The following is a 24,304-nucleotide window of genomic DNA, read 5'->3' as shown; positions in this document are numbered from 1 at the left end:
ATATTTAAATCATAATCATTTTATTTTTTTTCTTTTAAAAGTTAAAAAATTAAAAAAAACTAATCCAAATAAACTTTTTAATTCCAAACTAAAAAAGTTTCAACTTAAAAAAAACTAAATTTTCTCTTCTAAAAGTTAAAAAAAAAAATTAAAAACTAATCCAAATAAATTTTTTAATTCCAAAAGTTTCAACTTAAAAAAACTAACAAAAAAGGCTAACTAATTATTAATCAATTAAGATGGATCACCACCCCACTCAATCAATTTCTAAGACATTGCTACTCTATCCGAAGAAACCACGTACACTCCTACAGTAGGAATCATCAGTATTTTTAAAATATGAATAAGGTGTTTGATAAAATTTTGGTTGATAGAGAGAGAGATAAGAGCTTACGGAGATAGAATAATAATATAAAATTAAATAATGAATAATATTATATACACCAATTAGTGTATCAACTGATGTGAAATAATTTAAATTTTTTTTGATATTTGTAATTTATATAATGAGTAAAGTTAATAATAATGTCATAACTAATATTGATACATTAGTTAATATATTAATTGATGCATATTGCACCACTGTTAAATAATTGATGATTAACTTAAAATATGATCACGTGATATTCTGAAATTATTAAATAATTTATCCCTGAAAACACATACATGGCGATTGGAAGGGCAGGTAGAAGCCTAATGGGACCTCTCTTAATAGTCAATTTTGTGGTATATCTCATTTTACTTGGACTTGCTGGATGGTCCCTTGATAAATACATCAATGGCCAACAGAATCACCCTCGTCAGTGACCTCTCTCTCTCTCTCTCTCTCAACAAAGTCCTACTGGTAATTCTTTTGAATCATTAGTTCTCTGTGTGTGTGTGTGCAGATTTAGGAGGGAATGAAGCAACGAGCTTCATGTTGACATTTGCATTGCTCGGAGGGGTCGTTGGTGCTTGTTCTGTTCTAGCAGCTCTCATGCATCTTCGAGCATGGTCCAGTGATAGTTTATCCAGTGCATCTTCTTCTGCAATTATTTCATGGGCTATTACAGTCGTTGCTTTTGGGTAATTCATTCATTTATATATTCATTTCACCCCAATCTTGATTCCATCATCTCAACTTTCAAGCATTTATTTTTTGTGACTAACTGTCTACTTTTTTCTGTGTGTGGATTTGGTCTCTATATTTTGAATTATATCAATTTTATTCTTTAATTTTTGATGTTTTGCTATTTTGTTTTATTGATAATTTTTTTTTAAACAAATTGAATGGAAATCAGGCAAGGAAATTCATATTTTCCATGTCACTGCCTCCCTTCACCACTAATAATTTTGCCTTTACTTTTGTCCAATTTCTTAATGGGCTTTACGTATTCAACTAAATCAACACACTATGAAAATTTTAAAAATAAAATTAATACAATTAAAATTACAAAGACTTAAGAAGATATAAATTTCCCTCTTTTTTGGGTCTATTATATAGACATTGACAAAACTTATCACTTAAATTTCTTTTACATTTTGACCGCATGAGACATTTTGTTTGATTTTTGTTTTGCAATTGAGGGGTTAAATTATATAGTTGAAAGGATTAAGTAGTTATAGAGAATGTCCTAATAAGTAACCATTTTTAAAAAATTTAATTATTGCAGTACCTTTTATTGTGTACCTGTAGAACAAAAAAACTTGGAGGCACAATTAAAATTTCACTTGCATTTTATGCACTGCTAATTATTTACTTATTGATTTTTTGTAATTACAGACTTGTATGCAAGGAGATCACAATGGGAGGACACAGAGGAAAGAGATTGGTAATGAGATATTAACATATTACCTGCATGTTTTGTAATCTCTCTCTATACATAAATGATGGTAATTAATGACATGCCCGAATTGCAGCAAACATTGGAAGCACTTATCGTGATATCAACATTGAGTCAGCTGCTGTATTTGTTGCTCTTGCACGCTGGCATGTTCAACAGCAGGTATGGACCTGCTTACCGGATCTAGTTGTAGATTTGGGAACCTCCATGCCAACATTTGCAATGCCTAAATATGTTTTAATTTAATTCAAACTTGTTTGGATTGGAGTTGCATTATATGACCTTCATTTTGCATTGGCTTGTTCGAGAAACTTGTGTTTTTGCATGGAAAAATCAAAGCATGTGTCATTTATACTTCCAATTTGTGTATTACGGTTATATATATTCTGCTAGATTTTGAGCTTGTGGATGTTTAGAAGAAACTAGAAAAGGTATTGACTTCAATGACCTCTGGTGTAATACATCCTCTTCAAGTTTTTCAAAATCAAACAAATACTACACCGTTGGTACCTCCATGACCAAAAGTACAGACAAATATAAATATTACAGTGTACAATATTCCCCACCAATACAAGGTCTAAAGAGAGTTAAATATACACAATACATCCAACAAAACATTGCATAGACTATGAGTTTACGGGTTCAGGTGTTTTAGGCACTCACTGTTTGCGGTGCAACTCATTATTAGTCTACCGGTGAGAGTAAGGATAGGACGCCAAAAGCCAAGAAAAGGATTCCGCTCAAAAGTGTGACCTGCATTGAAACATGAGATTATGTAAGTTGTTGAACATCAAACCACTATAAAGGGTATGAACAAATCCATGAAAGCTAGTTCAGAAAGTAAGAGGTGGGATCTTCTGTCTGGATATTCCCCTATTTTTCTTGTTCCAAGCCACCTCTCTGCCACATGATGAATCATTTTGGCCTAATTGTGTGGTGGAAAGGGGTTTTGGGACAGGGATAGAAAAGGAGCAAGACAAAGGTGCTGCTTGGTACAACTTATTATAAGCTAAAAGCTGATAATTAGAAAGCAGAAACTGAAAGTACCCTTTCCCCAGTTTTTAAATAATCAGTTTTTGTCAGTTTATTTAAATTATTTTTGCCTAAAAAGCTATAAGTAGAAGTTGTATCAAACAGTCTGACACAAATTTTCAAATTAAAATAAGCTATAATCACCCCCTATAATCCACACCAAACACCCCCTAAGAATCTGTGCCAGAAATGAGTTTTGCAAGAAGCAAATTACCAGCCTTTCTGATATCCGAGATGCCAAGCTCTTTCCACCAATAACTGCTGCAACAGTACACAATGTTTGCGCACTGGACAAGATATAACATCCAAATACAGAGAAAAATAAATCATTGTGTATAAGAATATCAATAAATCATCATGTACACAATGTTTGCCACCATGGTTAACTGATTTGTCAATCCTAAGTTAAATCTGATTTGTCACAATCCATTTTTTTTTTCTTCTTTCTCATGACGAGTAATGCCTCTACTGTAATGAACTCCAAATGCCTAATTGAAAGCTCTTTTGGTTGTGTGAAGGTTTTAGAGCAAATAGCATGCCTGACCAACTATCATAGAACTTATTATTGCTCTACTTAGTCAATCTTAGGAGGTGTTTCCCAGGCTCAATCTATTGTGAAGTTGTAATTTGCTGGTGATCGCAAGTATCATATCTAGAGTTTACTCTGTGGAGTGAGTCATCAGTGATCATCTTGTCAACCCTTTTGGGAAAGATTCATATGTTTAGTAAGAAGACTTACGTAATTCCACCAAGAATCACCGCTAAAGCATCCTCATCTGCTGCCAAACTGATCGTAGCAAGCTGAAAAACACAATCACATCACAACCCGTTCATCTATCTAGGTGGTCGGTCCATAGAGCAACACAGCTTGTTTGTATGTGTCTCAAAGCAGTTTGTGTGCCACAGAGAAAAGTACAGAGAATGCAGTGTAGGCAAAACTATATTCTGTGAACTTTTCTATAAAAGCTTTCTTTGTTTGTAGTATTACTAAAATGTGGGTCCTTGAACCACGTACCTGGCTCTTGTCGCCCCATTCACCAAAAAATGTAACAGAAAACGCCTGTGTAAAGAAACAACACAGTGAAATGCTACATTCTATAGTACCCTTATTAAAAAAGGGATCAAGAACAACTGACCTTCAAAAAAACTGGTGAGAAAAAGCAGTTAAGAAATGCCCGCTTTTGCTTTTTGAAATCCTTATCCTCTCCCTGGGAAAGAGATACAAGACCAGTTATGTTCCTTTTTTAATTTTTTTTTTTTTCCCAAACAGAGCCTTCAGGATGAATTTGGCATTGCATGTTTACTAAGTATGGCCTCACCTTCTTGCCATATGATTTGGCTTTTCCAGTTTTGGCCTTCGTATCAGCGTTCTAGTCATCCCAGAAAGAATCAGTAGTTGAGACCCCCAAAAAACAAAAAAAAAAGCGGCAACAAAAAATGTTTTGCAGACATAATTTTTACATATAAACTTAGTTCCTTGATTTCAAGTCAAAAAATGCTCATCATTTTGTATAAGTTTGTGTATAAAACTTATGTTTATAAATCATTATCCACACATAGCTAATAAAAGAGAATATGGAAAGAGACTAACCAATTGCTTTTCAACGTGCTTCAGTTCATCGTTGTCACTGTCGAAGGAAAGGGAATTAGAGCCTTTTTACTTTGTCTTGTAATACAAGAACCAAACTTGCATGATAAAAATTCAAATGCGAAGATTTTCCAGGATTGGGAAACAAGGGAAGGGAAGGGAAGGGAAAAGAATGGGGAAAGGAAAAAAAGAGGGAGGCTTACTCGTCGTCTTCATTGTATGCTTCCCACAAAGACCAGAGTCCAAACCCAAAGAACAGAAAGGTTGTTATGTAATGAGCCCATTCCTTGGAAATCTGTGTTTTGGTATTTTCAAATCAGCCATATTTTTCACCAAACAAAAAAAAGGAAAAGCAATATTACACATTGTTAGAATTTCCCATCTTTACCTTCACCTACTCCACTACACACTCCACTTCACCTACCTCCACTTCACCACACACTCCATTTCACCTAACCCACTATCACCTCCACTACACCTACTACCACATTTTCTTCTATATATAGATTGTATAGGAATTGTAATTTATAATCTTGTAATATCAATCAATAATATCCATCAATATATTTTTCATGGTATCAGAGCAAGGTTAAGAACCTATTCATTCTGCTTCACCGGCGGGCGGCAGCCTCGCCTTGGCTGCCCGCCGGACCTCTACACATACCCAGACTGTAACTTCTCTTACCTCTCTGTTCTGTCCATTCAAAGCTCAGAAGCGCCGGAAAACCCCTCCGGAATACCCACGCCGCCGGACCTTAAAAAAAAAAAAAAAAAAAAAAAAAAAAATCACCCTTGCCGTCAGATCCATCTCTCTCTCCGTGTCGAAAATGGCAACAGCATCGTCGTCGTCGTCAGCATCATCTGGGGTTACAGAAAGAAGAGGAATACCAGCAGCTGCTTTCGTGGAAGATGTACACACCTACCTCTCTCAATTAGGTCTCGATGTCAACTCCGCCCTCTCTTTCCTCCAAGAAAGGCTTCAGCAATACAGGTTGGTCGAGATGAAACTTCTTGCACAGCAAAGGGATCTTCAGGGGAAGATCCCAGACATTGAGAAGTGCTTGGATATAGTCACTACTTTGCAAGCTAAGAAGGGTACTGGTGAGGCACTGCTAGCCGATTTCGAAGTGTCTGAAGGCATCTATTCTCAAGCACGCATTCAGGACACTGATTCAGTATGTTTATGGCTGGGAGCTAATGTCATGCTGGAGTACTCATGTGAAGAGGCCACCAAGCTTCTACAAATGAATTTGGAAAATGCTAGAGCCAGTTTAGAAGTTATTGTTGCAGATCTACAATTCCTGAGGGATCAAGTGACGTTTACTCAGGTCACAATCGCTCGCATATACAACTGGGATGTTCATCAACGCAGAATCCGACAAGCACAAGCCTCACCTGACACTGGTCTATCTGAGGAAGCTACTCAGCAGATTCCCACTCAGTCCAAGGCATTTCAGTAGGCGATCACGTGGTTACATTCATGTTTTCCACTGGCTTTGTCCCCTTTTTTGCTTCCATCCCCACTTTTTTATTTTTAATCAATTTTTATGTGACTTTCGCCACCACTTTTGACCCAACACTTTTTCATCCCATCTTTTTTAATCAACTCACTTCCTCTCTCTCTGGTCCCTCTCTCCACCAGACATTGTCTTCCATCCTTTCCCTTAATTTATTCCACCCACGTTACACTCTTTTTTTTATTTTAATATATATATCTCTATATATTTTTATTATCATATATTTCCTTTATCCCTACCATTGTTCGTGAGCATCACCATTTTTCCATTATCTTCTTATTATTTTTTTTATATTCCAAAAAAAAAAAAAAAAAAAAAAATCACACCGATGTTTTTCCATTCACTCCTCCACAAATATTTTTATCTATTTTCTTTCTCCATTGTTTTCTTTTATTTTATTTTTATTATTCACCACACCAACAACACAAAATCACACCAACAACATTCCACAAACTTTACCTTATTTTCTTCATCTCCGGGCTCAACCCCGATCACACTTACAAAAAAAAAAAAAAAAAACAGCCAAGACCACCATCACAACAACCAAAGGATTTTTTTCCGTATCCCTTCTCTACTCTGCCGCCGGTCTCTTCTTTTTGCCTCCGTCCTGGGCGGCCCTTGCCGGTGTTGCCTCCGTGTTTCCCACTCCACTGGGCACGATCACTAATCCCTGCTCCTCCACTGCAGCATATGGCGGACCTCCGAATCGGAACATCACGGTGGCCTTCCGCTTCAGCTCTTTGTTTTCTGCCTTTGGCACACTTATCTCTGCTCGCGCATCCTTATACATGCGTTGGAGCAGAGCCAGCTGGGAGTTTAAATGCTGCACCTCATTTGTCCTACTCTGCAGCCGGTTCGACAAATTTGTGACCGCCGTCATGCTTTCCACACATGCCTTCAGAGTATACTGATTGGCCTCCACATCCTACTGCACTGCCATTCTTTGCTCCACCGACCGCATCGGAAAGTTCAACGGAGCAAACTCCGGGGCGCTTGGTTGAGGTTCCAGTGCCACCGCACCAGTTCTCTCTTTTGTTGACTCGTTGAGGTCGGGAAAGAGGGTGAGCAGTCCACGGGAAGACGAAGACGAAGCCATTTTCTGGGCAACAGAGTGTTATCCAGAATCTCTCTCAGAAATCTCTCTCAGAATATCTCTCACAGGTGTTTTTGCCTCAGCCTCAGCCTCTGTCTTATAGCCGAGGCAGCCACGCGCATCGCGCGCCACTTGCCGACAGCCGACCAAACGGGCGCGCAAGCCAAGGCGCTCACGTGCCTCGCCATCATGTCTGGCACGCCTTTTGATGAAGTGGGCGCGCCTTTTGAGGGCGCACCTTTTGACAGATTGGGCACGCCTTTTGAGGGCACGACTTTTGAGGGCTCACTATATATATCCATATAAATATATATTTGGGCAGCCTATATACACCATCATACAGTGTATTTTTTAGGGGTCCGACAAGACTCTGTAAACTGTCCCGACATTGATTCCGGTTAGCTCTTTTATGGGTCCGACAAGACTCTGTAAACTGTCCCGACATAGATTCCGGTTAGTTTCTACAAGGGTCCGACAAGACTCTGTAAACTGTCCCGACAGTGATTCCGGTTAGCTCCTTTATGGGTCCGACAAGACTCTGTAAACTGTCCCGACATAGATTCCGGTTAGTCTGCTACAACGGTCCGACATGACCCCATAAACTGTCTTCTACAACGGTCCGCCATGACCCCATAAACTGTCTTCTACAACGGTCCGACATGACCCCATAAACTGTCTTCTACATCGGTCTGACACCACCATACAGTGTCCTCTACAACGTTATGACACCCCATACAGTGTCTTCACCAACGGTCTGACACGACCATACAGTGTCTCCTATCCTTTTTTATTTTTATGTATTTTCTTGTTTTGTTACTCTCTCCAAACTCAAGTTGGTTAGTTTCTCTCCTCCTTGAGTTTGCGGGGGGCTGTTAGAATTTCCCATCTTTACCTTCACCTACTCCACTACACACTCCACTTCACCTACCTCCACTTCACCACACACTCCATTTCACCTAACCCACTATCACCTCCACTACACCTACTACCACATTTTCTTCTATATATAGATTGTATAGGAATTGTAATTTATAATCTTGTAATATCAATCAATAATATCCATCAATATATTTTTCACACATCTGGAAAGATTACTCCAAAAATAACAAGTGTGAACTATATTTATTCTAGTCACGACTCATGCCAGGGCGGGCGGAGCTATTGAGGGTCTAGGGGGTGACGTATTATTTTTTATTATATTTTATTTGTGCTAAAAATAAAATGTTTTGATTTACTTAATTAGGGATTTTAATTTGTAGTTCTTTATGTTTGAAAGATTAATTTGAAAGAAAGGCTAGAGAGCAAAAGAGTGTTTCTGTATTGTGTGTTCTAAATTACAAGAGAAATGAACTCTCTCTTTATAGAGAGAGGCAATGTACATTGGATGCCAATCCATTACCACCGAAAGCAGAAAGAAGCCAGCTATACAATTAGCAAGAAAGCTAGACAGCTATACAATTAACAAATTAACAATATTATATTAACAGCCCCCCGCAAACTCAAGGAGGGAAAGCATCTACCAAGTTGAGTTTGGAAACAAGATCAGTAAAGCGGCCAGGAGGATGAGCCTTAGTGAAGATATCAGCGGGTTGATCGACTGAAGCAATAGGAAGAAGATGAACAGTTCCACAAGTAACATGCTGGCGAATGAAATGACAATCAATCTCAATATGTTTGGTGCGATCATGAAAAACATCATTGTGAGCAATCTGAATAGCACTCCGATTGTCACAGTAGAGAGGAGTAGGAGTAGATGAAGAAACTCCCATATCAGCAAGGAGCCAGCGAAGCCAGAGAAGTTCCTGAGTAGTATCAGCAAGAGCTCGGTATTCAGCTTCGGTGCTAGAGCGGGCAGTGAGAGATTGTTTTTTGCTACGCCAAGCAAGAAGAGAATCCCCTAAGAAGAAGCAGAATCCCGTGGTGGAGCGTCGATCCGTAGGATCCCCAGCCCAATCAGCATCGGAAAAGGCACGTAGGTCAAGAGAGGAAGAAGCCGAGAAGTGAAGACCATGGAACAGAGTGCCTTTGAGGTAGCGAAGGATGCGGAGTAGAGCAGTATAGTGGGGAGTGCGAGGAGCCGACATGTACTGACTGACAATGTGAACAGCATAGGCAATGTCAGGACGAGTGACTGTGAGATAGACAAGACTGCCGACGAGCTGGCGATAAAGAGTAGCATCAGAGAGAAGAGTGCCATCGAGAGGAGTGAGACGAATCTGAGGATCAATCGGAGTAGAGGCAGTTTTGCAATCAGTAAGACCAACACGAGCCAGAAGATCGGATGCATATTTGGCCTGGGACAAATAGGAACCAGTAGAATCATGAGAGACTTCAAGGCCTAAGAAGTAGTTAAGAGTACCAAGGTCCTTCATCTCAAATTGTTGGTGGAGAAATTGTTTGAGGTGGAGAATACCAGCTGTATCATTACCAGTGATAATCATATCATCCACATACAGAAGAAGAAGAGTAGTACCATGAGCAGTAGTCCGTATAAAGAGAGCAGAGTCATAGGAACTAGAGGTGAATCCGAAGTTAAGAATGGTAGAACTGAACGTAGCAAACCAAGCACGAGGTGCTTGCTTGAGACCATAGAGAGCACGCTGTAGTTTGCAAACCTGATGAGGTTGAAAAGTGGACCCAGGTGGAGGTTGTATGTAGACCTCCTCAAGGAGATGACCATTGAGGAAAGCATTTTTGACATCCATCTGAAAGAGCCCCCAGCGGCGAGCAGTAGCAACAGCAAGTAAACTGCGAACAGATGTAAGCCGAGCAACAGGAGAGAATGTCTCCTCATAATCAATGCCATATTCTTGGTTGAAGCCCTTGGCAACAAGACGAGCTTTGTAGCGTTCAATAGAGCCATCAGAATGTGTTTTGATTTTGTAAACCCATTTGCAGCCAATTGCAGTCTTGCCAGGAGGAAGATCAACAAGATCCCAAGTATGAGCTTTATCCAAGGCATGAAGTTCATCAGTCATAGCTTGCTGCCAAAGAGGATTAGTACAAGCCTCACGATAGGAGGTAGGTTCATAAGTAGAGAAGGCAGCAGATCCAACAATATAATCACGAAGATGGATAGGAGGTTGAGTTACCCGGCGTGGTCGACCTGGAGAAGGATCGGTGGGAGGAAGAGCCGGTGGAGAAGGAGGTGTGGTTGCAAGAGGTAGACCTTCAGGGAGAGCAGGCTGGACAGGATCAGGGGTGAGCAAGGGCGTCTCGATGGAGGAGGAACCTGTATCAAAATCAGCAGAGAAAAGATCGATGGAAGGATCAGTAAATAGTGCAGTAGTGGAAAGTCCGGGTAAGTGAAAAGAGGATAACGAGGAAAACATTTGGTGTTCCCAGAAAACGACATGGCGGGAGATACAAAGACGTTTAGAGAGAGGATCCCAACAGCGGAAGCCTTTATGTTCAATGCCATACCCAAGAAAGCAACAAAGACGAGAGCGAGGTTCAAGTTTGGTGTGTTCATGGGATTGAAGTAGAACAAAGCAGGCAGAACCAAAAACCCGGAGATTGGCGTATGGAGGGGGAGTGCCATGCAGACGTTCAAAGGGAGTTTGATTATGGATGACAGGTGTAGGAGAACAGTTGATAGTGTAAACAGCAGTGAGGGCAGCTTCGCCCCAAAAGTTTTCAGGGCAGGAAGAAGAGAGAAGGAGAGCGCGAGTAGTGTCAAGAATATGCCTATGTTTCCGTTCAGCGCGGCCATTTTGCTGGGATGTGCCAGCACAGGAACGATGAGGCAATGTACCATGATGCTGAAGAAAGGAAAGGAAATCTGAATCCCGATATTCCATAGCATTGTCAGAGCGAAAAATTTTGATGGTTTTGGAGAATTGGGTGTGGACCATTTGTGCAAAACGATAATAAATGTGTTTCAATTCAGACCTATGTTTCATGAGAAAAAGCCAAGTAAACCGGGAAAAATCATCAATAAAAACAACAAAATAGCGGGATCCCCCCATAGTAGTAGTAGGTGAGGGTCCCCAAATGTCCGAATGTATAAGATCAAAAGGTGCAAGAGAAACAGAAGTACTTTTATTAAATGATAAAGCAGGTTGTTTGGCCAGTTGACAGGATATACAATCGAAATTATCGGGAATTACATGACCCAACTGTCCACTAGAAACCAAAGACCTTAAGCGATTAACAGAAATATGCCCTAAGCGACAATGCCAAAGATGAAAGGGAGATAATGAGGAAGTAGATGTAGGAGCAGCAATTTGAGGAGAGGCAGGAACATGAAGGTGAATGAGTTCATAGAGACGTCCATGCTTACGGCCGATCCCAATAGTCTGCCCTGTCTGAGGGTCCTGTACCAAACAATCAGTAGCAGAAAATGTGACAGTTAGACCAAGTTCACATAATTGACCAATGGAAATAAGGTTTAAGGTAAGAGCAGGGATATGATAAACGTGAGGTATGGATAAAGAAGAGGTGGAAACAGTACCAACATGACGAACAGACATGAGAGAACCATCAGCAGTATGTATTGAGGGAATATGAGGAGAGGAAGATAAGGAAGAAAAAATAGTAGAACTGGAGGTCATATGATTACAACAGGCAGAGTCAAAATACCAAGAAGAGTTACCTGGAATGACAGACAAAGCAGTAGGAGGAGGTGTACCAGATGGGAAGAGAAGCTGTTTGAGCATGGCCTCTACATCTGTTGGAGAAAAGCGAGGGGTAGATGGAGTAGGTGACTCAGAGAACCCGGCATAGGTGGCAGTGTCAGTGTGATGAGACTGATTCCCGGAAGCAGCAGCAGCAGTGTGATGAGACTGATTGCCGGAACGGTGAAAGTTTCCCCGGGAAGAGCCACCGCGAGAGGAGTGGCTATTGGAGGATGAGCGAGAGGGATTGCGAAAACAATCCTGTTGCAGATGGCCAGGACCAAGTTTGTTGCAGTAGCGGCAGGATCTGACGGGGCAATGGACCAGGAGATGGGTTGAAGGAAGGCCCCGATTCTGACAGTAGAGGCAAGCAGTAGTCCGCTGGGGAAAGGATGGCCGGGACGGAGGAGTGGCAAGAACAGAGTCCACATGATGAGTTTGAAGAGTACCGAGACGAGTCTCCTCGGAGAGCAACTCAGAAATTGCTTGTTCAAGAGTGGGCAATGGATGGCGATGAAGCAGAGAGGCACGTACGGGCTCAAAAGATGAGGTAAGAGCCATGAGAAATTGCACCAACCTTTGCTGGTTGCGATGGATAGTAAATAAAACGGCATCTTCGGGGTCATGCCATGCTGGTTCGGAAAGAGCAAGCTGATCCCAAACAGAGTATATTTGAGAAAGGAAGTCATTAATGGACTGAGTGGATTCTTGGCGCATGCGGTGAAGTTGGTTCTGAAGTTGATATTGATGGGCAAGACCAGTAGTCTGGTATCGTTCTTTCAAAAAATCCCAGATGTCTTTCGCAGGAGTAGTTACAGAGTCAAGCTGAAAGCGGCCAAATTGAAGACTGATAGAGGTAATAGAGGTATTACGAAACCAGGTAATGATTTGGTAATTCTTACTGTCCCATTCCTCAAGTCGGTCTTCATAAGTAGCAGTATGAACAGGAGTTTCAGTAGTGGCACTGTCTTTTACTGGTTTAGCCACATCCCCGGTGACAATTCGCCAGAGCTTCTTGCCTTTGAGGAAAGAGGACATAGCTTGGGCCCACAGAACATAGTTTGAACCATTTAAAATGACGGAAATGGGATGGGAGGCATCATGACGATCCATAATACTAGTTGAGTAGGGTTAAAGTAATAGAAATAGATCCGTAGGAGCAAAATTTGGTAAAACAGAGTGTACCAGTGAGTCCGGAAGGTCGAAAATAGCAAGGAAAGGTATGCTGGACAGAGATGATGTCAGCGGCGCACGTTAGCAGAGTGCAGGGAGGAGCACGTTAGCAGGAAGGCAACGGCGCACGTTAGCAGAAAGCACAGGCGTGGCGCACGGGAGCTGGTTTGGCGCACGCGGGTGCACAATAGCAAAGTGGCGCACGGTACGCGTACGGTAGCAGGCGCGGCGTATGGGAGCCGCGGACGTGTGGGCGCGTGTGGGCGCGTGGCGGAAGTGAGCGACAGGAGTTGGCGCGTGCGAGCGCGTGTGAGAGTGGTGGCGGTCGTGTTGACGCGCAGAGGCTAAGGGCGGCGCGTGTGGGCGCGTGTTGGCTTTTCTGAGAACGGGCTTGGTGCCGTTGGACTCAGGAGAAAATTTCGAACAGATTTATGCGCTCTGATACCATGAAAGATTAATTTGAAAGAGAGGCTAGAGAGCAAAAGAGTGTTTCTGTATTGTGTGTTCTAAATTACAAGAGAAATGAACTCTCTCTTTATAGAGAGAGGCAATGTACATTGGATGCCAATCCATTACCACCGAAAGCAGAAAGAAGCCAGCTATACAATTAGCAAGAAAGCTAGACAGCTATACAATTAACAAATTAACAATATTATATTAACAATGTTAAAATTTTAGATTTTGATGGGTTGAAATTAAAAATTTTGATTTGTAGTGATTTGTGCAAAAATTGAGAATTTTAAGAAAAATGGGCATTGTCTTTTTTATTTTTTAACATTCATTTGAGAAAAATAAAAGAAAGAAAAGTTGTATTAGGTAAGGATTAGACTCGAATTCAAGCATATTTTTACTTTTCCTAATAGGAATACTGTTTTACCAATGGGACTGGTTCAAGTGAAAAGGGATTTTGGTCGCTTAAGCAAAGGTCTCGAGTTCGAGTCTTTGTGAATGCAGCAAATCCCCTTGGAAGAGGACCCCGCATATGCGCCCGGCAGCTTCTTCGGCGGATTAGTCCTGGGTCCAAAAAACCTGGGGATACCGTGGGAAACCTAAAAAAAATAGGAATACAGTTTTCCCATCCCTTATAAAATAATAATAATCAGTGCATTTGGTTTCAATTTTTTGAAAATTATGTTTTTTGTTTTTCGCATTTTTTGGTTTTTAATGAATATTTTTTAAATTTTAAGTAATTTTTTTTTATTTTTTCAGATGCACTTTACTTAAATATATCTAAATAGTAAAATATTTTAAAAAATTAATAAATATATAAAAATACAAAAAATGTATTGAATTTTTATATTTTTTGGTATATAGTGTATTTTTTTATAAAAAAATTCACAAATATTTTTTTTTTAAGCGTATTTATGTTAGGTGTGTCTAAAAATTAAAAAATATATATAATTAAAATATTTAAAAAATTATTTAAAAACATTAAAATATAAAAAATAATGATTTTTTTAAAAAACTTTTTTCCCAGAAATCAGAACCAAACAAGTTAAGCCTCTGTTTGGGAAGTGGGTTGGCTTTTTGGCTTTTTTGGTTATTTTAGCTTGGGCTGAAAAGATTAGTTTGTAAAGGACTTTTTGGCTTTTTGATTTTTTTGACTTTTTTTTTGTAAGAGAAGAGTGTAATGATTATGGGTTGGATGTGATGTTTTGTTTGTTGTGGCTAAAATAGCCTATTTTGTTTTTTTTTGGCTAAAATAGCTAAAAAGCCTGGAAACCTTCTTCCCAAATGGGTTGGCTTTTTGATTTTTTTGACTATTTTAACTTGGGCTAAAAAGCTTAGTTTAGGAAAGAATTTTTGACTTTTTGACTTTTTTAACCTTTTTTTATGAGAAAATAGTATAATGATTATGAATTAAATGTGATATTTTATTTTTTATGACTACAATAATCTATTTTATCTTTTGTAACTAAAAAAACTAAAAAAATCCTATACGCTTCTTCTCAAACGGTGCTTAAATAAGTCGTCCTCATAATAATAATAATAATAATAATAATAATAGTAGTAGGTTGCTATAGCTTACCAGACTAGGAGCAGCCCAACCAACCAAAGCAGAGAGAATAGTAGTCACCTACGTCAGAAAATAATAACAATACATTTAAAGAGAAACTGTACAACAAATCACGAAAGAGAATTAACAAAAGTCCTTCTCAGAGTACACATGCATGCCCTCTTCTTGACAGTCAAGATTTTTTTTTTTTTTTTTATCAGAAAGAAAGAAATTTCCAATACTTAAGCCAAATGGCACTTATAAAAAGGAATCCATCGCATAGATAAATTTACACCAAACAAAGAAACATTAGATCAAAAAACACATAGAGTAAAAACTGTAAAAAATTCAAACATACAACTTGTACTCGTGCTCGTATCGCAAAGCAGAGATTATCACAATCGGCTATAAAGTACGTCTAAGATAGATCATAAGTTATAATTCATAGCCTAGCATTGATGGACTCCAAAAAACACACCTAAGCCAAAAAGCAAAGAAAAAACTACCAAAAAATAAAAATAAAAATGGAAAACACAACCTCATAGCCGGAGAAATCGACAGGATCCCTGGAGGCGGCTAGATCTGAAGATTCAAGTACCTTTTTTGCTCTTAACAATTTTTGTATTACATTTTTATCAATAATTCAGCAAAAAAAACACACACACACACACGCACAAAAGGAAAGAAACAAACTTACAATCACAGAAGACAGGCAGCCAAACAAGACGCTCTTTCTTGGGTGACGCATGGCTAAGATCTTACAAGGCCACAATGAGTCAGCTAAAGAAAAACTACTAGTTTCATAAAAAAAAACCCAATAACAAATAGTTAAAAGGTTGTGTTTGAAACTTAAATTATTATTTTTTTCTTTTCAATCCAAAAAACATATAGAAATAAATATATAAATAAATAAAAGTAAGGATAACAGTCAAACTTACAGCGGCAATGCAAAATGTTCGGTCACCAATTTCAGAAACCACAGTCATAGCAAGGGATTTTGTGAAACCCTGATTTACAAATACAATTCAAACAATTAGTGAAACACTGTGTCTAGAATTTTTTTTTGAAAATAAAGAAATTAGTGTTGGTTTTTTTGTTCTTCTCCATAGAAGAGAAGCTAGACTGAGTTCAGTGGATTTGGTAGCAAATGGTACCACCTGTAAAACTGGTGAACTCATTTTTGCCCTGAGCTGCAAATGTCTCTGTGCTTGCTCTATAGAGAGAGAGAGAAAGAGAGGAAGGGAGGGTGGGAAGAGGGAATTGTAGTTACCAATAAAATTTAATTTAACCCATTTTTAACTGAAGTGCATCTCTAATTTTTTATTTTTTTCTTATCAAATTTAAATTTGATAAAAGGTATTTAAAATTCATAGCTAATTGTTTCATTAAATGTTTATTAAATTAGGAAAAAAATATTTTTCAAAACTTACAAAAAGATGAAATATTGGGGATAATTTTTTTCATATGATGGTGATGGGGATAGCGAAGCAATTTTTTTTTTTTTTTTTTTTTAAATATGGGCTGGGCAATTATTTTATGTTACTGGGCTCTGTCAAATTCACTCTATTTTCCTTTCATTTATTCTCAAGCAGGGCATAATTTACGGATCATTGTATTTTATACTCATATAAAATTAAAGAATCTTTTGCACTTAGAAATATAAAATAGAAGGGTAATGATACATCCCACTAAAAGTGGTACTCTAAAGCACTGGCAAGCATTTAAAAAAACAACAATGATAGAGACCATTAATTTTGGAGCTCTAAAAAGACCACTAATGACATGACACTCAATAAAAAAAGAAAAAAAATACAACACCAACGCCAAAACATCAAATCATTCATGGTGGGGGCCACTGTCACATCATTAGTGATAGCACTAATTAGTGCTCTCACTTATTTTCCTTAAAAAAAAAAAAAACCAAGACACAAGCAGTGGGTCCTGTCTATTGCCATATCACTGGTGGTACTTTTAGAACACCACTTTTAATGGCCTCCAGCATTATTGAAAATAGAATATTTGATTTATTACATAGGGATGCAGGATTTGGGGGAGGCCACCTCTCCAAACTCCCAAGTCAAAGCTGAAAAACCATAACCAAAAATAAATTATCAGATTGGTTTATTATTGTCGAAAGTCACATGCAATTTTATATTGACTTTAAAATATAAAAAAAATTTAAAAGCTCTTTATTTAATTTTATCTAAGATATTCCACTATAACTCATCTATTTTTCTCTTTATTCAGATTGGTTTATTAATTGTCCTTCCTCAACAACTTTTGACAATTTTAAGCCTCAAATTTAGTTCACACCAAACAGAATTTTTGTCTTTATTTATTATTAATAATAATATAGAATAAACTCAACCTTGTTCTTACAATAGAAGACACACCTAAATCAGAGGGAGATTATAACTATAATTGGAAATAAAGTGATTTAAAATTAGAAATAAAGTTTGTTTTTCTAGAATTTGGTGAAAAGAAGAATGAAAAATTAAAAAACACAATATTTTCATATGATTTTCTCTTTTTTTGGGATGAAAACAAGTATAGAAATTTACAAATAATTTTTTGTGCTTATTTTTGTTAAACTAGTGTGTAATTTTTTTTTTAAAAAAAAATTAAAAATTCAGCCAAATATATTAAGTTTTTTTATTATTATTAAAGGGCATGCTCATGATGTGATCTTAACTCATAATGTCACCCCACTCACCATGAGTATAGATTCTCAAAAAATAGCCAACAACTCCACTTTAAGACCTTATTGTAAAGTTTTATTCTCATCTCAAAATTCTTGTCCTATGTTACACAAATTTTTAATGCATAAAATTTTCTTATTATTTTAATTAATTTTTGGTTATTCTAATGTGTGATTCCACATCCCAGCCAACTCACCATGACACTTATAACAGTAATTTACAAAAATAAATAATAAAAAAAAAAACTCATTTTATATTGTCATTGTTAAAAAAAAAAACAGAAAAAAAAATTGTGTGTGCAACAGTGCACCATAACCTCTCTGAAGAGGGCGCGTAGTCCACCCGTTTCGAGATTTTCAGTGTATTTTGATAATCTCAGTTTCATAGGGATTCTATTTGAATCAAAATTATATCTCAATTTAAATTTATAAATTTTAATTCTTAATGTATATTCTCGTATAAATTTATTAACAAAGATAACATATATTAAATTTCAAAATATTTTTTTTTCTCATAATACACCATAATTAGTTATTCATATTCAAATTTCTATATCTTCTTTCCTAAGAGATTGAAGTTATTTCTTCTTCATTTTCATTCTCTCTCCAAAATTCTAATTCACCTTACTAAAACTCACTATCATTATTAACATTATTGTTTTTTTTTATTATTTTGAAACCCTAAATCCTAAAAAAAAGTTTGAATAAAATCAAATAATGGATAAGAGTAATAATCAAAATAATTTTTTGAAGTAACCCATCAAACAGGAGGTAAGTATTCATATAAAGGGGTTTCACAATTTTTGTAGAGAACCATTAATTATTTTTTATATCGTTTTTTTAACAAAAATTAAAGGACTCAGTAATTAAATTAACAATAACATATTATTGGAGTTGTTATTATTTTGTCATTTAAATAGTACATTATTTAAGAATTACTCTTTCTTGTTGTGCCTAATGTTTATATGCTTATAAGTTTGATTTTTACTTTTCTACGAATATTCTTGTGGATAATTTATGATGTAAATTTTTTTTCCCCTTCTTTATTGAAAAGTTTTATAATGCTTATATAAAAGTTTGATTTTTTCTGTATTTATAATGTTTATGTGCATATAAGTTTGTTTATTTTTCTGTATTTGAGAATTATTTTCTGTATTGAAAATACAAAAATGCGCCAGACCCCCAGTAAACCCCACCCCCACCGACCCCCCAGTGCCACGTGGCACTGCAGGATTGGAAGAAAAGAAAAAAAAAAAGAAAAAGAAAACTGGCCAATGGAGGCCCATCACGTCATTGGGGGTCGACCCCTAGTGAGGGTCTGTAGTAGCGTTCTTGAAAATATTTGAAATACTTTAGTTTTTTTAGTTTGTTTATTATTTATTATTTATCATTTGGATTTACCTTAAGAGTAATTTGAAAAAAATAATAAGATGTAATGAGAGTAAAATAAAATTTTAAATAATTAAATAAGGTGTACTTAAAAATCTATTTTGGAAAGCAAGAAAAAAAAGTCTATTTTTTAAATTTTTTTACAAAAAACATATAAAAAAAATAAAGAAGAGATATGATCCAAATAAGTTAATAAATTAATAAAATGATTTTTTTTTTAGTTACCAAAATTAATTAAGGGGTTGTTTGGAATGTTTTAAATAAGTATACTTTTTGAATTAAAAAGTTGAGAGAAAAAAGATGATTGTTTGGGATAATTTTTTGACTTTTTATAAAAAAATGTGTATTAAAATATTATATAAAATAATAAAATCACCATTTTACCCCTATGCCTATGCCCTATGCATAGCACCAGTGACTATTGAAGGAACCATTACGGAATGCTTTGAATTGTGTGGGGGAGGCAGACACGCTTCAGATTTATATACTCCCTCCGTCCCAAAATATTGGTCCCTTTTGGGGAATCCAACTTTTTTTGGTAGTACACTTATTGCATTTGAAAAAAGTTGGTTTTCCAAAATTACCCTTTTGATAGTACATTTTTTGAGAATATCAATGTCATAATTGTACTTTTTAAATTGTTTATTAATTAAAAAGAAGGGCAAAATAGGAAATTTACATTATTTTTGTACTTGATTTATAAAGAGGGACTAATATTTTGGGACAATGAAAAATGGAATAAGAGACTAATATTTTGGGACGGAGGGAGTATATAGGATGAGTCTTTCCTTTAGTCTTTTATCGGACTGGAGGGCTTATCACGGGTCTCATTTCAATAATGTAAACCGTTTAATGTATAGAAATTATCAAGTACTATATATAAATATAAAAAATCACATTGATCGGATATTGATAGCTATGTGATCAAATCAGTTTTGTATAAAAAAAATAGATGATTAAAAATAAACGGCTGAAAAAAATCTGATTTGATCACATAGCTATGGATATCCGATCAACGTGATCTTTTATAAATATATAGTACTCGACGAGTTCTACACATTAAACGGTTCCAATTATCAAAACAGGACCCGTGGTGTGCCCCCACGGACCGAACAACGCCGTTCTTTGTAAAGTTTTTTGTGCAGCCGATTATGTAATTTGTACCATCTGGTTCAGACTGTACCATCACGTCAATGACTTCTTGGGTTGTATTTTTTTTGTGTAAATTTATTTATTTTATTTTATTTTATATATATATATATATATATATAAATAGTGATAACTTTTTAATTTTTTTAATATTTTTTTAATTTTTTATCTTTTTTAGGCTAGGAGAAACCAACCCTAAGGCCTCGTTTGAGAACAGGCTAATTTAGTAACTTTTTGGTTATTTGGTTAAAAAAGTAGGTAAAAAAAACTTATATGTTTGAGATGACTTTTTGGCTAATTACGAAAAGATATGCAAAAAGTAGAGAGAAAAGAGAATCTTTGACTTTTTAGTATGAGTTATTGACTTTTTGACTAAAAAGATAATTTTTTAACTTTTTGACTAAAAAGATAAGTCCCCAAACGGGGCTAAGAATCCCTGATAACTTTTTTGGTGTAAATAGAAGTCCCACTTTTATCTGCAATAGCTAATTTCAAAGCTTATCAAAACAAGCGATGAATCATAATGGGCTATTCAATTAAGGGTAGTATTGTTGATGTAAATAAGGCTTCATTTGGGAATTTAGTTGGACTTAAATTAGTTTACTAAAAGATAAAATAAATTAAAAAATTAATAAAATAAAATATTATATTTAAATTATAGTAATTTATTTTTTCTCATAAAATTATTAAAAAAAATTCTCAAACAATACTTTTTTAACCAAGTTAAAATAATAAAAAAAAATCAAAAAATAAAGCTAATTTTTTTAAAAAAATATTTGAAATGATCTAAATAAATATATATTTTGAATTTTTATAAAAGTATGTGTAAAAAAAATAGACAAATAATATGATTTAAAAAAATAAAAAGACAAAAAAATATATTTTCGTAACAGATGCCAAATAGTACCAAGTACTAGGTTTTCGTAGTAATACAAGAGAGAGAGAGAGAGAGATGCCTATTGCTGAAACCGAGGATGGTTCTGATTCATCATCGTATGGATCTCAACAACAACAACCACATCCACCACAATTGGAAAGACCAAAATTCGATGAAAAAGGCGAACAACAACCACAATTAGAACAAGATTTGAAATCTACGGCCACCGACTATTTTGATTCGGATGAAGAAGAAGATTGAATCTACAACGACAGTGTTGATTTTTTAGCTTTCGAAAGTTATTATTGTAATTTTAAGCGTGCCAGTAAGGATCAACCAGTCCTTACAGAAAATTAATTCCCAATCAACTATCAGACGATTGTGTTTTAGTTCTTTCAGCCTCAATGAAGAGGACTTTTATTGGTGGCTTTGTTTAGGAGAATTAAGTAAACAACGATTAAATGAAGAACAATTGTAACATTTCATTAAGTAAAAATAAAAGACTTACAATGATTCAATTCAGCATCGTTGAGGTTTACAGCAACAAACTACTTAAAACTACTCCTATGAACAAAGTGCAGTGCAGGAATTTGAAGTACAGAAATGTAAAGAACAAGAAATGTAAAAACTGGAAGGAAAATAAAGTAGAATAAAACTGGTTTTTTTGATTTGAATATGGGGTTCTTTCTGGGGCCTTCTTTGCTATTTATACTTTTAAATGATAACTGTCGAAATGAGCTTCTAACCGTCGAATCATCACTCTATGATTGCTGAACATGTTTCCTCACAGTTAGCTCTACTATGCCATGTCTGCAGTTAGGCTTCCCTCCTAATTTTGAATTTAAATATATGAGTAACTGTTAAAATCACGTCAGCTTGCATCTCTTTGCTGATCCAGTGCTATGCAGATCGACAATAACCAATACTAACTGCCACGTGTGTGATTACGATTGAAGATTTGAATTGTCTTCCTGTATTGTCCTCATCTTACCATGTGTTGAACTGTGATTGGCCTATATAAAATATGTAGCCAACATTAACCCCCGCACTAATATATCCAATACTTGATGATATTAGTGGATCAAGGTATTTTATCCACGTCTTAGAACGTGCATAGGCTTTTCATTTTTCAGAAATGCAACTGTCATTCATCAATGAAACATTTGCATTAAATTCTCTTCTATCCTTTGACCATTCCCACTATCTCAGTATTCGAAAAGACTGGTACAACTCTCATGGCCAAGCAAACCTTTCCTTACCTCGATCAAGCATATGAAGAGTTGTTTGATAATGTTGTTCGTCCTTGAAAGAACCTTCATGCATTGATTAGCCACATTTACCCACCTTTCTATATTCAAGTCATTGAAGCTTTTGTAAACTATCAACATTTGGATTACGAATCTATTGTCCACAATTCTTTAATCCAAAATTTTGCAAACATGGATATTGGAAGCTCTTCTTCTGACCCAAAACCTTTTGCGTGGGATGAGGCTGCAGCTTCTTCTTTTTTTGGGGCTTCTGGTTGAAGAAGCTGGCCAGAACTTGAGGAGTTCAAGTTGAGAGAGCGAATCAATCATCATTTTGTCGAATTTGTTGATCCTCTAACTTTTTCTCCCTTTGCTCGTAGTTCGGTGGTTTACCCATATGTACCCATCGACCACCGACGCCGTTTAGAAGACAACCTACTTGTAGCATGGTACACATCTTCCATGCCTACGAAGATAGTACAAGCCACTCATCGTCCATAAGAGGCTCAAGGGTATAGCCTGTCATTTTTAGCCCAAAAGGCAAAACTTTGCTCTTCTGACTGGCTTGATATCATTAACAACCCCCAATTTCCTCCTTCTTTCGAGATGGAAGCTCCTGCACCTCCTCTTCCACAAAATCCTCACTGGATGGAGGAACTGAGACTTACTCTCTTTGAGGACCAGTTTCTTCCCTTCTATAACCCTCCATCTCTCCCTACTAAATATCAGCGACAACAAGCCCAACTTCTGCTTGCGGCATTTTCTCACTTGCCCTTCAATGTTCTCGAGAACGATGTTTCTCTTAAGAACTTTCGATGGACTTGTGATGTTATGATCCGGAGTCAAGTCCTCAACCTCATCGCCCAAGCAGAGCTCCAGATGTTTTTAGACCAACTCCCACTGCTTCTTCATTGGCATCACATTTCTGTGGCCACTACTCGATCTTTGGATCAAATCTCAGCTCGTCGATTTCATACCCGGTATGAAGCAGAGAACCTCATCGACGAATATGATGATTTCAAGAATAAAGACTCTGCATACTGGGATAACTTGGACATGGATGAGATAGACCAAGGGTTTAAAGACACAGAGTTTGAAATAAAGGCCGAAAAACTTTTTTATCAAGTAAGGGCATATCAACTTTAGCAGCCTAGCCTGGAGAAGATAGAAGATAGAATAAAAAAGGAACAGAAGTTCATTGACCATAGTTGGAACAAGTTCCATGACCTTGCCATTTACTCTATTCCTTATTTTTATGAACTTGAATATGTAGCCAAGGAAGACTTCTAATGTAATTGCTTTTGTCTTAATAAAGCTAAGATGTTTTCTCTTTATTTGGCATGGTTTGATTTTGCTCCATTTGTCAAAATCAAACAAAATTAGGGCTCGAATTCACCAATTTTGTCCTTCGACACTTGATTCGATCATACCCAATGAAATACTGGAAACCCAATTTGAACTTTTTCAACATATGGGGTGTAATTGACAACTTTTGCCTTAGGTCTCCTTTCAGAATCAAAGTTTCAAATTTACCAATTTTGCCCTTCAAAACTTGATTTGATCATATCCAATTCCCCAACATATGGTTAATACAATGAAGTAGTTTTAAATCAACTAATTTTGCTTCGAACAATCAGTCTATATTTTTCAAAATTTGGAAGCCTTTTTCAAGAACTGCACTATTTTATTCTAAAAAGTGATTGTATGCTACTAAACCAACTATTGGTTTAAAACCTAGAACAAACAAATTCAAACCGTAAGGTATTTCAAATTTTGCTTCGAAGGATTTTACTCTCATCAAAAAACCTAAAAACAGGTCTTTAATCCTTCTGAAGTAAACAAACACCTGAGCATTCCTGCACCCTTAGGTGTGGAATGTGCTTCGAAGTCGACTTTCTGCTTTCGAAGCCGTTTCTCACTTGATTTTGGCGCCAAAACTTGGTTTCGAAGCCAAATATTTTATTTCGAAGCTAACATTAGTATTTGAGATATGTTTCCCTCCATAACTATCAACATTTAGAGAAACTTTTCGGACCCGTACCTTTAGTACTTCTTTATGAATTCCGCCCATATAAAACGACTAGGTGTTTTTCAGACAGAAAGGTT

At 36.5% G+C, this 24,304-nt stretch overlaps 2 protein-coding genes and 1 pseudogene across 3 annotated transcripts; 2 read left to right on the top strand and 1 right to left on the bottom strand.

Annotated features, from left to right (window-relative positions):
* Positions 1 to 658: 658 nt before the first annotated feature.
* Positions 659 to 2,184, top strand: LOC114285847 (membrane protein PM19L). Its single transcript, XM_028228929.2, has 4 exons — positions 659 to 799; positions 888 to 1,065; positions 1,763 to 1,811; positions 1,900 to 2,184. The coding sequence occupies exons 1-4, from the start codon at positions 667 to 669 to the stop codon at positions 2,008 to 2,010; spliced, it is 471 nt and encodes a 156-aa protein (XP_028084730.2). The 5' UTR covers positions 659 to 666; the 3' UTR covers positions 2,011 to 2,184.
* Positions 2,185 to 2,234: 50 nt separating this feature from the next.
* LOC114285839 (GDT1-like protein 5) lies at positions 2,235 to 16,428 on the bottom strand. Its single transcript, XM_028228920.2, has 12 exons — positions 15,996 to 16,428; positions 15,777 to 15,845; positions 15,536 to 15,595; positions 14,872 to 14,919; positions 4,647 to 4,738; positions 4,447 to 4,483; positions 4,175 to 4,225; positions 3,992 to 4,063; positions 3,871 to 3,915; positions 3,595 to 3,656; positions 3,070 to 3,142; positions 2,235 to 2,576 (listed from the first exon to the last, which is right to left on the bottom strand). The coding sequence occupies exons 1-12, from the start codon at positions 16,014 to 16,016 to the stop codon at positions 2,508 to 2,510; spliced, it is 699 nt and encodes a 232-aa protein (XP_028084721.2). The 5' UTR covers positions 16,017 to 16,428; the 3' UTR covers positions 2,235 to 2,507.
* Positions 4,733 to 6,473, top strand: LOC114304675 (prefoldin subunit 3 pseudogene; annotated as a pseudogene). Its single transcript, XR_014365997.1, has one exon. The product of XR_014365997.1 is annotated as a prefoldin subunit 3 pseudogene (transcript).
* Positions 16,429 to 24,304: the final 7,876 nt, after the last annotated feature.

The sequence above is a fragment of the Camellia sinensis genome, chromosome 1 (genome assembly GCF_055761805.1).
Source record: "Camellia sinensis isolate YWXY chromosome 1, ASM5576180v1, whole genome shotgun sequence".
Classification (NCBI taxonomy): Eukaryota; Viridiplantae; Streptophyta; class Magnoliopsida; order Ericales; family Theaceae; genus Camellia; species Camellia sinensis.
Note: the sequence above shows the minus strand (reverse complement) of the source record. Positions and strands in the feature narration are given on the sequence as shown.

What these genes read in the sequence shown, in the direction of transcription:
- LOC114285847 (XM_028228929.2), top strand. Translation starts at nt 667, where the DNA reads ATGGCGATTGGAAGGGCAGGTAGAAGCCTAATGGGACCTCTCTTAATA. An exon ending in TGGCCAACAGAATCACCCTC is followed by an intron (nt 800 to 887) that starts GTCAGTGACCTC and finishes GTGTGTGTGCAG; the next exon opens with ATTTAGGAGGGAATGAAGCA. An exon ending in ATTACAGTCGTTGCTTTTGG is followed by an intron (nt 1,066 to 1,762) that starts GTAATTCATTCA and finishes TTGTAATTACAG; the next exon opens with ACTTGTATGCAAGGAGATCA.
- LOC114285839 (XM_028228920.2), bottom strand. Translation starts at nt 16,016, where the DNA reads ATGAGTTCACCAGTTTTACAG. An exon ending in GAACATTTTGCATTGCCGCT is followed by an intron (nt 15,596 to 15,776) that starts GTAAGTTTGACT and finishes TGGCCTTGTAAG; the next exon opens with ATCTTAGCCATGCGTCACCC. An exon ending in GTTGGGCTGCTCCTAGTCTG is followed by an intron (nt 4,739 to 14,871) that starts GTAAGCTATAGC and finishes ACCAAAACACAG; the next exon opens with ATTTCCAAGGAATGGGCTCA.